Below are 15567 nucleotides of genomic sequence, written 5' to 3' on the forward strand. Positions count from 1 at the left end.
ATGTATTCATTCATCAAGTTGTCATCGAAGGCCTTACTACGTGCCAGGTACTGTGTTAGTCTCTGCGTTTAGAAAGATAAAGACCTTAAGGGGTTAGGCTTAAAGTAGGTGTGTCGGGCGGGTCCCTAAGAGCGCCCCAACACTGGGGGATTTGCTAGCAGGACTCAGCATGGAGTTGTACTTTCTCGTGCCTGGGATTCATCACACGGATAGTAAGGATTCAAGAAAAGATTGTAAGGGGAAGAGACTCAGGCCAAGCCTGGAGGGGCCCATGTGCAGGCTACTCATGTTCCTTCTCCCACGAGGGTCACACAGATCACAGTCTTCCCTCAGCAACAAAAATGCAGCAGCCTGTGTGCAAGGTTTCTGTTCAGGGAAGCTCACTGGAGACTCAGTGCCCAAGGACTTTACTGGGGGCGGGTCACATAGGCACCCTCCGCCTGGCACGTACCAAAAGCCCAGACACCCAGGAAAGCAGGTGTATTAGTCAGGGTTCCCCAGAGAAAGAGAACCGAGAGGATAGAGGGATAGAGATAGAGATAAAGAGGAGATTTGTTGTGGGGGTCGGCTTCTGTGATTACAGAGGCTCAGAAGTCCCACAGTCTGCCCTCTGCAAACTCGAGACTGAGGAAAGCCAGTTCTGTAGTTCAGTTCGAGTCCAAAGGCCTGAGCATCAGGGAGACTGATGGTTCAAGTGCTGGCCAGAGAACTAAGAACGCCAGCGTCCGAGGGCAGGAGAAGATGGGCGACTTGGCTCAAGCAGAGAGAGTGCGCCCGCCCTTCCTCGGCCTGTTTGTTCTGTTCAGGTCCTCAACAGGTTGGATGATGTCCACCCACACTGGGGAGGACCATCCCCTTTTGAGTTCTGCAACGCAAATGCTAATCTCTTCCAGAAACATTCTCACAGATACACCCAGAAATAACGTTCTACCAGCTCTCTGAGCATCCCTGAGCCTGGTCAGGTTGGCACACAGAATTCGCCATCACAGCAGGTGTTTGGCGTGAGATCATGTTGTTTGCCCAAACAGTCTAGGCAGAGTAGAACAACCTTATCGATTAGGGAATGGTGGGAACACTTCTGAAAGCCACATTCCCAGATGCCAGCCCTGGTAAAGACAGCAGCCTCAGGCCTGCTGTGTTAACTCTTTTGTGCACAGTGGGTAAGACAGAATAGCAGGGAGAGGGCATCAGTGTTAAGAGAACACCCAAGAGGAGTGTCCAAACCAGTTTAGTGAGAGAGAGAGTGGGGAGGGGGGCGGCTGGGGGCAGGTCTTGGAGGGTATGGTGTTAGAATCCTGACGGCTGGGTAGGAGATACCTGGATGAGACGTAGAGGTTTATTGTAAGCAGCTTCACTGAGATATAATTCACATACCGTGCACTTCACCCATTTGAATGTACAATTCGTTGATTTTTAGCCTACGAAGCCATGATTTGACGCAGTTAGATTTGCGTTCCAGAAAGCTCACCTTGTCAGTCTGGGCAGTGGGTTCAAAGATCTGGCTGCAGATTGAATGAGAGCTATGTGAGGCCCCGGGTGGATGGTGGGACCAATCCCTGAGGGTAGGAGTGCAGGATGAGGACCATGTCTGAGGAGCAGTAGGATAGATAGAGACAGTGACAGAGATAGAGATGAAGATAAAGACGGAGATGAAAGTTCGCTTTGAAATGATGTTGCCGCTTCCCTGCCTGGACCCTTTCAGTATCTTCCGTTGCCCGTGGCTGAACCCCAGGCCCCTATGACGTGTGGTCACGCCTGTCTACTGTACAGTCAAAGGGGCTTTGCTTTCTGTCTCTGCCTGTTACCCAGTCTGTGACCTCGAGCAGGTTACTTAATCCCTTCAGCCTCCTCACCTGTAAGAAGGGCGGACAGTAGCAACCACCTCGGAGGGATGCTGTACGGATTGACGAGATCATATAAAGCATTTCCAAGCAGTGCCTGACGCACGGCAGACGCTCAGCAGCTATTGGCTGCTATTTCCTCCTGTTGAGTTTACTGGTAGAAGGAGCGTTTCTTGCGACCTCATCTCCCCTGCGTACACCTGTTTCCCAGCCAGGAGTTTGGGAACACTGCAGTTTGGGCCTCCTGCCTCCGGCGTTGCCGTTTGCTTTCTCGTGATTTCCCTTCCGCTCTTGCTCTGCCCAATGAGTTTCGACCCCTTTTCTCTCCAGGCTTTGTTCTGGATGTTATTATCCAATTCATTGATTTGTCTCTTCAGCTCTTTAATTTGCTTAAAGCTCAGCCACTGATTGTTTGATGGTAGAGTTTCCATTTGTTCTTTTTCTTTCTTTCTTCTCTTTTTCTTATTGTTTCCAGGCCTCTGCCAAAATTCCAGTCTTGCTGTCGCTTCCGCAGGTCAGGGTCTTTGTCTTTTCCCAGCCTGCAGCGTCGTGCTTGACCCATCATAGGTGGTCATTGTTGAGCAGTTATTTTTCTAGATCTAGAAAGGTGAGTCCTTGGCATGTAAATAACACTGTGCCCAGATTAAAGTAGCTTCCTCCTCTTTCCTGCCTTCACTGGTACAGTGCTCCCCACGGTTTCTGAGAGCCTGTTGTGAACATGATGCCCTGAGGGTATGAGCTTATTATCAGCCTTGTCAACAATCAGCGTGTCTGTTACAGCATCGGACCTCAGGAGGGTCCTTGGTGCAGGTTTACTGATTCCCAGGAAAGCGTCTGCCCCCTTAGCACGTGGGGAAGCATCTATACTAACCTGAGTGGGCGTTCAGGAGAGGCCGCTCGCCTTTGAGAGGCTGCCTGGCCCTGGAAAGGATGTCGACTTTGGTGCCTGCGCCGTCATTTCTACCTGTCCGTGTTCCAATTAAGTACTTCAGCCTTTCGTTCCAGCACAGATCCTTCCCCTGTAGAATGGAGAAGAAGAATACCTGCCTTGCAGGATTGTTGTGAAGGATTAGAGAAAATAAAGACGTATCTGCCATGTATTCAGTGTGGGGCCAAGGAGGGGATAGCCGCCAGCAGTTGCCACCTTTCTCTTCCTTCTTCTCCTCACCCAGTTCTGTGGTTTTGGTTGGTACAGGTTTTGAAGTGAAAGATCATGCTGCGAAGCCAGAGACCCCCAACAGCCTGCCGGCCCCTCCCCAGATGCCTCTGCCAGAGATCCCGCAGCCGTGGCTGGTGAGTTCAAGTCCCACCATCACAAGAATCACCAGATGTCTGTGTTACTTTTGGTTCCAGGGGCAGGTGATACAAGCCCAATTCTGGAAGAAAGGAGGCCACGTGTTGCCCAAGGCACTCCTTTGAGTGTGTGTTTTGGATGCTAGTAATGGCTAAGTGGGAGGCTGCAAATGTACCTTCTCTTGGGAGGCTGATGGCTCTCTGAAAATCGCTGGAGATACAGGTCCATGGAAGTCTGGTGTTAACTTGGATTTTAAAAAACTCAGATGATTTAGCAGGCAAAATAATGACAGTAGAGCCTAGGGACTTGCCCCTCCTTCTGGGTTAACTCTGAATTTGAATACCTTAGCCTGAAACTTTAACGCTCATGCTTCTTCTGGGATTAAATATTCTTTTCTTCCCCCCAAGAAGAAAAATATGTACATGGTCCAGGAATGTGTGTTTTATTTGATTTTCTGCATTCACAATTGGTTTTGGAGTTCTTTTACTATTTTTGCAATCTGGGGTACTCACCTATGCCATTCTTCATGGACCATTCAGCTTTTTCTGCCTTTTGCTATTTTCTAATTTGCTTACTCAGGGAAATTAGGCTTTTATTCAAAATCAGAGCAAAATCAGTTACTTAGCAACTCTCTTCTTAACATTTGCTTTCTCTATGAATCATCTGATTTTCTCTCTACCAGGAAAGGAACTGCAGGAAAGCAGGGCCCCATCTCATTTGTTTCTGTTCTGCCTGGGCCCCAGCACATGGCTGATGTCCAGCGAGGACTCAGTAATTATCATTGTAAAGGAGATAGAAGGAAATCAGTGCTTACTGGGTCCCTACCACCTGTCGCAGATCATGTTTGCTCTTTTTTTCACTTATAATTTCATTTAATCCTTACAGCCTGACCTCAGGGAACCCCTAAAATACCCCTAAACATGTGAATAGTGTGTATTTCCATTTTCCAGAAAAGGAAGTGTGGGTCCAGTGAAGATGTGATTGCTAAGGGCAGTAGGAAAGGCAAAAATACAGTTTTTTGTAACGTATTCTTTTGATTTCAAATCCAGCCTTTTCTCAGCAATACTATTTGGGGAGGTATGGCAGCAACGCCGATGCCAGCGTGACTCACCGACGGGAGAAGGTTTTCTTAGGAACCTAAGCCTGTTCCCGAGCTGGGCTCTGGGGAGGCCGCGGGGTCCAGGGTGTGGATGGGAGCACGGTTCCTGCGTCCAGGCACCAGCTCTGACACTTCCTGTGTGAGTTCAGACTGTGGCTTTCACGTCTCTGTGCCTGAGATGCCGCATTCTGAAACGAGTGTGATAATAGTGCCCACTTAGTGCGATTCTTGTGGCGATGAAAAGAGTTGATGGACCTCCAGTGCTTGGAATAGATGCCTTGCGTCTGTTAAGCCCCCGTGCGACCGGCTCTCACTTTGTGGGGCTGTGCTTCTCAGACTTCCGGGGAGCGTGTTAAAAATGGACATTCTGATATGCTGGTAACGTGAATTATATTTTAGATATATTGAGTTAAAGAAGATGTATTAATAAGACCAATTTCATCCGTTTCTATGGCTACTAGAAAAATTTAAATTACATATGTAGCTTGCTTTATTTTTCTTTTGTTTTATACATTTAATCTTTCCACTGTGGAAAGCATATTGAATATATGATTTTTATATGCTGTTTTTATTTTTTTAACATTATGTATTTTTCCTTTATAAACTTATTTTTAATAATTGTTTTCCTTTTTTAAGAAATTCTTCCTGTTTCTTGTAGAAACTGTGACTCAATTATAGCTCTTTTTCATTGTCTTATTTGATGTTTTTAGATATAATACAGAATCATAGTATTAATCCTGTTTACTGATATATTGTTTGTCTACAAGATAAAGAACGAGATGTGAGAAATCGGTGGTTCGTGAAGCTCCTGGTCTTCGTGCTCTGGTTTACTTGTATTTTTCTTTCTAAACTGACTTCATGATCTGTCTCAATACGCTGTGTCTCGTACTTCATCAGCACAATGCAGGTTGGGAAAGGTGTTTCAAGACTGAAGGTGAAATGCAAACCTCTCGCAGCAGCCGGAACAGTAGTGGTGGTTATAGGAATGTCACGGACTGTTCTTTAGTGGCACCCAGCCGGCCTGGACTAAAATGCTTGTCTTTGGTGCGCCAGGCCGGGGGGGTGAATCTCAGTTTCAATGCCAGTTTCAAACAGAGTACTCATTGGATGGTCAACATTTTGTACCATTTTTGGCGGTTGAATAGTCAATCCCTTTCTATGGATTTTTCCTCGAATGCAATTTATTCTTCATCCACTATTTTCTCTCCCTCTTCTCTCCTTGTCTCCTGCCCATCTTTGGCTGCAGCGTGGCAAACTGCTGTGGTTTTAAGGTGGACGAGAAGCCGTCCTACCAGTGGCGTCGGAACTGGTAGCTGGTTAATTAAAAATGTTGGTTCAAGTGAGGAATTCTAAAAGGGGTATCATGTGCTTTAAACATTTCCGATTTAAACCAATCATTTTTGAGTAGGAGTTTGACCAGTGGGTAATTCCTCCCTACTGGTGCCCGACATGGGTGTCAAGAGAGTTTTCCAAACTCAGCCTCTAAGCCAATGCTGTTTCTTGATATAAAACTCCTAAGACCTTGATGTAGGGCCAAGAGCTGCGTCCTCTGAGTGTGGGGCTACGGGTTGTCTTTTCTGCATAATCCATACCTGTGATACAGGACTAACAATTCCCAGTTTTTGTTTCCTTAAAGTGGAGTTAAATTCAGACACTTGCGAAACGATCTGGTCTTGAGTCCCTAGAATTTTACCAGGCCCGCTCTTTCACAGCTGGCGTGACCACTCCTAACTGAATAACTGGGTCTTTTCCTTTTTTGCAGTTTGTCTTGACTGAACCTTTCTAAGGCATCTCAGAGAATCGTCAGCTCTCCTCTTGCACTTGTTTTTCACTGATTTATTTATGTAGTAGCTAACCAAATAAATAAAGTAAAATAAATAGTTATAAGTGTAAGGATGTAAAGAACAAAGCTGACTGTTGGTGGTGGTGCAGACTCAGCCGATGGCGCTGTTTCGTAGGCACTCGGAGAGGAGCCCGTTGGCCACGAAGGGTCAGCATTTTGTGGCTACCCGTCAGGGCGTTTTACGGACAGAATGAAGCACGTCTGTCAGCTCAGTGAGTCAGTGAAGTGGAGAGGGGTTAAGACAGCTCTGCTGTATTTTCCTGGTAGTTTATCAGGGAATTCGTCATTCAGCAAGTAAGCCTGTCTTTCAGTAAGTTGCCTTTGATGAGGTGGCTTTTGTCCAGTTGGTCACTCGCTGCTGGCACGGCTGGTAGTGGACAAGAAGTGGGATTGGGTAGGAGGCTACGCCAGGCAGAGGGCGTACCGCAAATTTTAAGGCACAGACCCGAGAAAGACCCCGACGGACTAGAGCATTACAGGCCCCTCTGCGCGGCTGAATAATAGGATTTGGATGAGTCGTCCGCGGATGAGGCCGGAACACGCCGCAGGGGTTAAACCTCGAGGGGCCCGTGGGCCTGCAGAGCAGTTTGGAATGGTCCTCAAGGCAACTGTGAATGACCGAAGGATTTGTTTTTAGTGTAAGACTTAGGATGCTCCAACCGGGTATTATTTCTTGCTCATTTGAACCACGGTTGCATTTTTTACTCTTTCATGGGATGTATTGAAGGAATACTGCCTTTTATCACAGCTCTGTGTGTTACAATCTCCGAGAAATGAGTCCGCTTCTATCTTTTTATCCCTTTTAGTGCCGAACAGTGCTCTATGCAGTTATTGTTAACTATCTCTTGACATCCTTTTTTTTCCCTGGACCCTCGAGAGGCTGGGCAGGAGGGTGGGGTCACACTGGCCGCTTTCCCGAGTACGCTCGGCACCCTTCACCCCCCATTTCGGGCCTGGCGCACCCCTGGCTGAGGGCCCTCACCCGGCTCTCTGCGGCGCTCTCAGGCATCAGCGCTCCCCTCTTGCTGGCTGACACGCAGGTGGGCCCCCCACACAGGTGTGGCAGAGACTGGCCAGGTCTCTGTGCCCCGGTTGGCTGGTGAATTACACTCAGGTGGTAGCAGTAAAAGGAAAAAAAAGGGCCCCAGTGGACCTCTAAAATGTGCCCATTTTGCGCAACTGAGACCTTATACCCGTTGATCCGCAATGCCTCATTTTGACATTCTCTTAATTAAACTTTAACCTTTTGAGGATGATGCTTGTTTCTCTCCTCCTTTGTGTTCCTCATATGACAAAGCAGAAGATGCCGACGGCCGCTCAAGGTCAGGAGCCACATCGAGAAGTCCGTCTTGTAACGTTGATGACGCTTCTGTACAGGAAGGGAAGAGTGCGTGTTTCTATTTTGCTCTTGGAGTCAATGCAGCTGCAGCCCAGGGACCTGGGCGATCCGGCGACCCCTTCAGTGTGGCCGGTGGAGCTCGGGCCGGGCGGCGGGAGTGTGGGTGTGCGCTCCGTGGAATTCAGAACTTCCCTTGACCTTTGAGAGCGAGGTACAGTGTGCAGCGTGTTTACAGACCCATCCGCCTCCCTTGCTTTCCAGGGGAGATTGGAGCGGGCCAAAATATGCATATGCATAATGAAAACATTTCCGGGAAGGGCTGTGCTTCTCGACAGATTTTGGGTTTTGTTTCACACCGAGAGCTGTGCAGCTATCAAAGGGACGGTACTGAGTTAGCATGCAGCCCATGCTGAGGGAGCATTTGCGAAGGCGGCCGGTTCATCCGGAAATGGGTCCCATCTGTGTTGACATTGGCCGCCAGGCCCCACCGCCCAGCCCACCAGCCGGCTCTGATCCAGACAGTCGGGAATTGTGCTTCCTGCCCTCCCCTCCTCCGCTTAGGGGAACAGTGGGTCTACGGGACAGGGAGACTTCAGACCTTCCTGGCTGAGAGAAGAGAGCAGGGAGACCCCTTTGGGGGCTGTATATGCTCTGTATGATATCCCATCAAGGCATTTTCTAGAAATACCTTTATTTGATCATTTAAACGGCAGACAGTTTAGATGTGTTTAGATGGGGTAGAAGACGCAATTTAGTGTTTTGCTATTTTAAGGCCAGACCTTATGTAAATGTGATGCCTTATTATATCAGCAGATAGCAGCAAGGTCGTTTTTTAAAAAATATTTATTTATTTATTTAGGCTGCGCCAGGTCTTAGTTGCGGCATGCGAGATCTTTAGTTGCAGCATGCGGGATGTTTAGTTGCAGCATGTGGACTTCTTAGTTTCGGCATGTGGACTCTTAGTTGCAGCACACAGACTCCTTAGTTGCGGCATGCATGTGGGATCTAGTTCCCCGCCTAAGGATCGAACCCAGACCCCTTGCGCTGGGAGTGCAGAGTCTTACCCACTGCACCAGGGAAGCCCCAGGTCGTTTTTTTATTGTGGTAAAATACACATGACACAGACTTTACCATTTTAACCACTTGCAAGTGCCCAGTTTAGTGGTGTAAGGTACGTACGTTGCTGTGCCACCATTGCCACGACCCATCTCCACAGCGTTTCATCTTTCCAAACTGAAACTCTGTCCGCAGTAAGCAATGCCTCGCACCCCCCTAGCCCCTGGTAGCCAGCATCCTACTTCCTGTCTCTAGGAAACAATGATGTTTTGGTCCCAGCCCTTACCGCCTGCCTGCTGATGGCAGTCTATCCTTCCTAAAGTGCTTTCACAGCAACTTCATTATCTCTATTTGACGGATGGGATTATGAGATTCTTTGAGATTGACTGACAAAATCAGGTATTTTGTCAGTTGCAGAGTTTCGACTAAAGCCCGAGATTTAAAACAACAAAACCATCCCGGAGAAGTCAGATGTGATCCTTTTAGTGGCCGTGAACCATCCTGTTCCTTTTCTCCTTGTCTTTCGATCGCAGAGTTTAGTGTCACGTCTCACTCCCGTGGCGTCTTCATCTTGGATTTATTCCGTGTCCCATTGCCACTGCTGTTGCACTGTCCTGCCTTCCCTGTGGGAGCCCGCCTCCGGGTAGAGAAGGAAGGGAAGAACATGTGCCCCATGGGCTCTCATTCTTAGTCGTGTATAAATAAAACTTGAGAAAATATGTGTGAATAATTTCCCAGTGTTTACTCAAGTGCTGTTGGAGTGCAAATTAAATAGTGATCAGAATGGAAGGGGGTGTCATTTGGATAAAAACTTTTATTTTGCCAAGAAGAGTATCTGCTCAAAATTCTTGACGTTAGGATTGAAACCATGTTTTGCACTTGAGGCCATCAGCTTTTGTTATCTGTTGACAATCCCTCCCTCCCGTCCTCGGGAAGCTTAGGTGATGCTGTGGAGTGCTGCTACCGTATTCTCTCAGCCAAAAAGGGCTTTGCCGATACGTGGCAGAGCTAGAGCGTGAACCCTCCCTGTCTTCTGTCAGATCATATCGTTTTTAGCTGCTACTCTTAACAGATTTTAATCACTGTAACCAGAAAGATAGAATCTGGATGTATCACTGTATGTACAGAATTAAAGTCAGAAAGCGATTCCAAATTCTAGGCTGGTGTTTTTCTCTGCTAAAATTAGGTCTCAAGTTCATTGGTGTGTCTGGTGCAAAGGACTGAGTGATTAATGGGGGCCGGAGGAGGGGAAGGTGGGGGGTAGCAGCAGAGAGGAGAGGGAGGAAGGGCAGAGTGGGCATGGAGGTAGAGCCGGTGTGGACGTGCCTTCCTCAGGAACGCACGGATCCCGCCATGCTGCAGGAGCCGGGAGCATCGGGTTGGATCCAGTGGCCTTGGTGGGTTGCACGGTTCCTTCCCTGCATCCTGTCTGGCTCGGCCGCCGCAGCAGTAAGTGCTCGTCTGTGCCCACCCGGCCGACTCCTGGCTTCTCCAGTAAGCAGCTCTGCAGCACGGGGGTGCTGGGCAGGGTCTTGCATCCCCCTCAGTTTCCTCGTTTGTAAATCAGAATCAGAATACCAATCTCTCAGCGTTGTTTTCTCAACAAGAGAAAAAATATATGAAGTGTTCCAGAACAATGCGTGACACACGGAAGGCAGACCGTAAACAGTCATTATTATTATTTTGTTGGAATAATAGCAATAACAATCATTGTATTTATGCCATATAATTATATCTTAATATTTATTATTATTAATGGAAAATATTTTCTATGAGGCTTTTCCTTAAAGTAGCAAAGACAAATATTGTGTTGGCCAAAAAGTTCATTTGGGTTACGGGAACGAACTTTTTTGGCCAACCCAATACTAATGGGCTTTTCTTTCCAAAAAGATAGAAATTAAATTATGGCCAATACTGTGAGCCAAGCAAGCCTGTCGATTATATTCCTATCCAGTTGTAAGTATTGGTCTTCTCTAATAAGACGCTGACACCTTAGAAGAGAAATTTACAATGCCTAAGGCAGATAAGATTTCCTGAAAAGAAAAGTCACAGTCACGTAAGCATTCATTCGTGGGAGAAATATTTCAGTGAATTTAAAGGTTATCTAGTAACCGGTACCATGTCATTTCTACTTTCCTGTCTAGGGCGCAGCACAGATCAGTCATTCCTTGAGGAAAACAGTTTCTCATCCTTCTTTGTCAGTATCTCAGAAGGCTGTGAGGGTTAGACTTGAGTCCCGTATTCTGTGAGCATGTGTCTTCTGAGAGCCAGTCCGGGAAGACTCTGGTGACCAGTGCCAGACGGTGCCGAGCTTTGCGCGCGGACTGGATCTCTTCTAGCATTGAAGGGAAGCTGTCAGATCCAAAGTAGAGTGGCGTCACGTGGGTGTGTAGCCTTGCTGTCAGAAGGTACCTTTGAGTATGTGCTCTGGCCAGAGATGACAGAGTCATCAAGCAGGTAGCGAGGACCCAAAGTCAACTCTCACTACAGTTTAGAAATGTGTAAAGTTGGCTTTGTTGACTGATGACCTGCAACCTTATGAGGATACTACAGTTGGAATCTTAGAGCCGGGATGGACATCAGAGGTTATATGATCCCACGCCCTCATGTACAGGGAGGAGATTGGTACCCAGATACAGAGGAAGGCTGCATAAACAAGGCCGAGGCTGGAGCTAGGCCTGCCACGTGCCAAGTATTGGAACATTGGTCTTCTTCACCCTACACGCTAGTGTCCTGCCTGTGCTCTGGTTTCCATGACCCCCTTTGGAAACTTGCCTTCCTCATTTTGTACTGTTTAAAATTCCTGTGAATTGTGATTTCAGCGAATTCTGACCTACTGGAAAGGATCTGACAGAAGTTTTTCCTCTGAAAGCAATGGTGCTAAATAGCGGTTCTGATCCACCCATGGCCTCTGTTCTCTTCCATTCTCAGTGACATCTTTCCTATTCGTTTATAGGATATAGGTGGTGTGAACTAGTTAGGAAAGGGAAAACATTTTTTCTGTCTCTCCCTCATTTGCCCTTTAACAAACCATCAGACCTCTGTCTGGAACCCGTGTGGCAGAATTTCAAGGACAAATGGTATTTGGGAGTGGAGTGTGAGATCCTTTTTGGAGAAAGAGAGTGCTTCTCTATAAGTATTATTTTTTGAGGGGTATTACTTCAAATGAAAGTCATTTTTTTTCCTGATTTTAAAAACAATATTATGTAGAAAATGCAAGCTATATGGATGTGCATGAAAAATCAGTAACCTTGTGTTAACATTTTGGTGAGTGACCTGCCCTTGTATAGATGTGAGTGTAAGCGCAGCTCTGATAGAAAGGCTAATAGTGTACCTGTTTTCTTTCACTTGGCAGTATCTAGTAGAGATTTTTCAAGTAAATGACTGCAGATGTGCACTGTCCTTTTACATGTCTGCACCTGGCTGTGTCAGGATACCTAAGCATTCTTCTCTCAGGGAATGTTTAGATTGTTTTTAACTTGGGAGGGAAACCCTTTTATTGAACATCCTTATATGTTTTTGCTTGTTTGACCAGTTGACCTTCCTGGCATATGTTTCTAGAAGTGGAATTGTGGATTTAAGGGCATATGTATCGAGTGGTTGTGTCGAAAGCACGACCACCAGCAGGGTCTGAAAGTCTGCTAAGTCCCATCAGCTGAGAGTCAGCGCCTGCCTTACACACCTTTGCAGCACTAGGAAGGGGCCTGTGCTAGTTCGTAAACATTTGTTCGATCCAGCCACTTGTAATGCTTTTCTAGAAACGTGAATAATCCGACTGTTTCAGCATACTAAGGGGAAGCTGAAACACCCTCGTTTCATGAGGGAATCAAACAGCCCCCTTCCAAAAGCACCACGCGGAGGCTTTAACCCTGGCCTGGACTCCTGTTCAGACCTCACCCGGGGAGGACAGTGTGTCAGGTTACATTGTAGGCACCACCTCTCCCCTCCAGATGATAGGAGTGGATGTGGTCCAGCGTGAGAGCGCAGGGTGATGGCGGGCGGGCCTCAGCCCGGGGAGGGGAGTGCAAGGGGATAACTGCCTTCGAGGACGGGGAGGAACGCTGCGCAGATGACCTGGAGTCAGTTATCTTCCTTCATCTGGCGAGAGGAAGGAGTGGGTTGAGCGCACAGCGGCGATTAGTCATTCGCAGAGGACTTCTTGGCTTCAGACTTGAGTTACAGGAAAAGTGGTGGAGTTTCACATTCTGTGGAGCATTGTTCTTGGAAACTGCACTTGGTCGATCCTCAGTTTGGGGCCTCTGTTCTCTTCCACTCTCAGCGACATCTCTCCCATTAGCTTATAGGATGTAGGTGGTGTGAACTAGTTAGGAAAGGGAAAGAGAGCGAGAAACAGAGAATATGAATATGAAAAAGCTCTTTACCGGACAGACCTGGTGCTCGAGAACCCCAGCTGGTCAGGGACAGTGTCTGATCTTGAGCACGAGGTTTTGGACTCTGAGCCTCGCTTCCCATATCTGTAAAGCATCGGGGGATGGAATATCGACCTGGAAGGGTCCCTGGGTGGATGACTGATGTAGCCTGTAACCAGTGCAGAGGCCGCTTAGGACAGTGCCAGGCAGATAGCAGGCGTTTGGAGGATGTTGGCTTTCGTGCCCTTCACCTGTTTCTGTTGACCTAAGGACCAGTGAGGGATGGAACGAGCAGATCCCATATGTGTTCACGGGAAGAAGAGGTGGGTCCGCTTTCGAGTCCTCAGGGACTTCTGAGGGAGTGGTGCTTCAGCCGGTCTTGCTTGAATCTGGGTGGTCCTGAGCCTGCCAGCTCTCCATGCTCTGAAGTTACGGCTTCAAAATCAGGGTGCCTCCGTCTCAGAGTCTGTCAGATTCCTTCTCCAGAGAATAATTTCCAGTTCCTTTCAGAGGTGGGCTCATAGGTGATTTCCTCTTCTCTTTTTTGAGAAGTTTCCCTGGCACACACGAGGAGTGTGGTGAGATTGTGGACAAACGTACTCACGTGTTCAGTCGCTGTGTCCCTGGTGCTTGCCCTGTGATGAGCATGGGTGGGCCTGAGCCGTCTCTGTGCCCCTCGGGGGTCTCCAGTGTAGGACGCAGGCCGTGAAGGGGAAAGTCAGCTTGGGCATCTGGGAGGGCGGTGGCGTGGGGCAGAGGCGGGGAGAGACGCCTGTCTCTGCTCTGGCGGAGGGGTCTGCGAGGGCCAGCGCGCATCTGGTGACAGCCGGCAGGTCGTGTGGATCGAGTGGCGTGGACAGGGCCAGGCTGAGGGTGGCCGTGAGCGGGCGGGCAGCGCAGATCCCGCCAAGAGCCGAACGTTGGGAGCTCTTTGGACGATGTTCTTTTTCTCCAGAGACTTTACAAAGGAGGGAGGAAAATGCCCATCGACACCTGTTAGGTGCAGACCCAGAATTTCCCCCTAACGATCGTGCTCTGTTGTTTCTTCCTTTCTTCGCTCAGCCGCCTGACAGCGGGCCACCACCGCTACCGACATCCTCTCTCCCGGAAGGCTACTACGAGGAGGCCGTGCCGCTGAGTCCCGGGAAGGCTCCGGAATACATCACCTCAAGTGAGTGGCCCCCCGACCTGCCGGGCTGTTGGGGAGCCCTCCCGCTTTTCGGGTGAAGGGGGGTAGGGGCATTACACAACACCGTGGAAATGTGGACTTCAGGAAATTCTGAACCCAAGGAGAGGGGGCTACAGAAAGGGTTTCGAAAAGTCTAAGGTGTCCACCAAGTACCTTCGGTAATTTCAGATCGTTGTCTTTCTTGTGACTCAGATTTCTTGTGAAATCTTGTTGCTGTGGGGGCATGCGTCAGCCAGTGAAACGTGTTCCCTGTGGTCAGAAGAGAATGACTTTCTGAGGCATGTTTTCATGCGGTCCCTCCCCGCCGCCTTGACCAGGGCACGTCCCTCTTAGGCTGCATTCATGGTGCCTCGGAGAAAGCGTGTCTATAAAATAAACACAGAGCAAGCAGGCGTCTCCTCGTAGCTGTTTGTTTGTTTTCAGTTTATTTTTTACTGGAGCGTAGTTGAATCACAATGTTGTGTTAATTCCTGCTGTACAGCAAAGTGACTCAGTTATACGTACATATACATCCTTTTTCCTATTCTTTTCCATTAGGGTTTATCCCAGGGTACTGAACCTAGTTCCCTGTGCTGTACAGTAGGACCTTGTTGTTTATCCGTCCTGTATACACCGGTTTCCATCTATAATCACAAAACCCCACTGCGACCCTCCCCCACCCCCCTTGGCAACCACCGGTCTGTTCTCTACGTCCCTGTTTCTGTTTCACAGACAGGTTCATCTGTGTCCTGTTTTAGATTCTACATGTAAGTGATGTCACATGGTGTTTGTCTTTCTCTCTCTGACTGACTTCAGTTAGTATGATCATCTCTGGTTGCATCCATGTTGCTGCAAATGGCATCATTTTGCCCTTTTTTATGGCCGAGTCATATTCCACTGCGTGTATGCACCACATCTCCTTTACCCATTCATCTGTCGACGGACATTTAGGTTGTTTCCTGTTTCTTTTTTTGTTCCCCATTCATACAGGTTTTACAGGAATGCTTTGGCCTACGTTAGGGCCGTCATGACACGATCGTTAGCTGCCTGCCGGCGCTCAGAAGTGCCCCTTTGTAGGCAGCCGGCCTTCACAGGCACAGAAGGGCAGTGGCGTTGAGCACCTGTTGTAACTACCTCTGGAGTTTGTTTTTAGATCCTTGCCTTTGCTTTTGCTCCCGATACTCTGGCAGCAGGCAGCGTGCTTTGTCTCGCCATGCGGCAGATGTGGCATATCTGAGTGTGCTGCCTTAGGGAATCCAGCTTGCCTTTCCTGTAGAACATGCGTAAAATGGGGAGCGAAGGCGTGATCTGCTCGTGTCACGGAGAGGCCTCCGTGTCTCCGCATCTTGTGTCCCGTTCTCCCACCTCCTCCCTCTGCTCACGGAAGCGCTCTCCGTTGTCGCCGTCGGCCTGTCCCCTGAAGTCTCTGCTTCGTGCAGACTTGGAGTTTTCTGATCTTTCTTTCCCCTGGCAGCAAACAAGCAGGGCCATTTCAGCAAAGCGGAATCTAACTTGATCGTTCCAGGAAATACCCCAGGATGTTTTCTGACCGTGAAG

At 48.4% G+C, this 15567-nt stretch overlaps 1 protein-coding gene across 1 annotated transcript in view; it reads left to right on the forward strand.

The window, feature by feature from the left end:
• Nucleotides 1-15567, forward strand: part of AFAP1 (actin filament associated protein 1) — a 149306-nt gene that overhangs the window by 57033 nt on the left and 76706 nt on the right. The window contains exons 3-4 of the mRNA XM_082838332.1: nucleotides 3037-3134; nucleotides 13905-14013. Of these exons, the coding sequence (XP_082694458.1) occupies nucleotides 3037-3134; nucleotides 13905-14013 (207 nt within the window). The remainder of the gene's footprint in view (nucleotides 1-3036; nucleotides 3135-13904; nucleotides 14014-15567) is intronic.

This window comes from Leucopleurus acutus (assembly GCF_964270905.1).
Source record: "Leucopleurus acutus genome assembly, chromosome: 4".
Taxonomy (NCBI): Eukaryota; Metazoa; Chordata; class Mammalia; order Artiodactyla; family Delphinidae; genus Leucopleurus; species Leucopleurus acutus.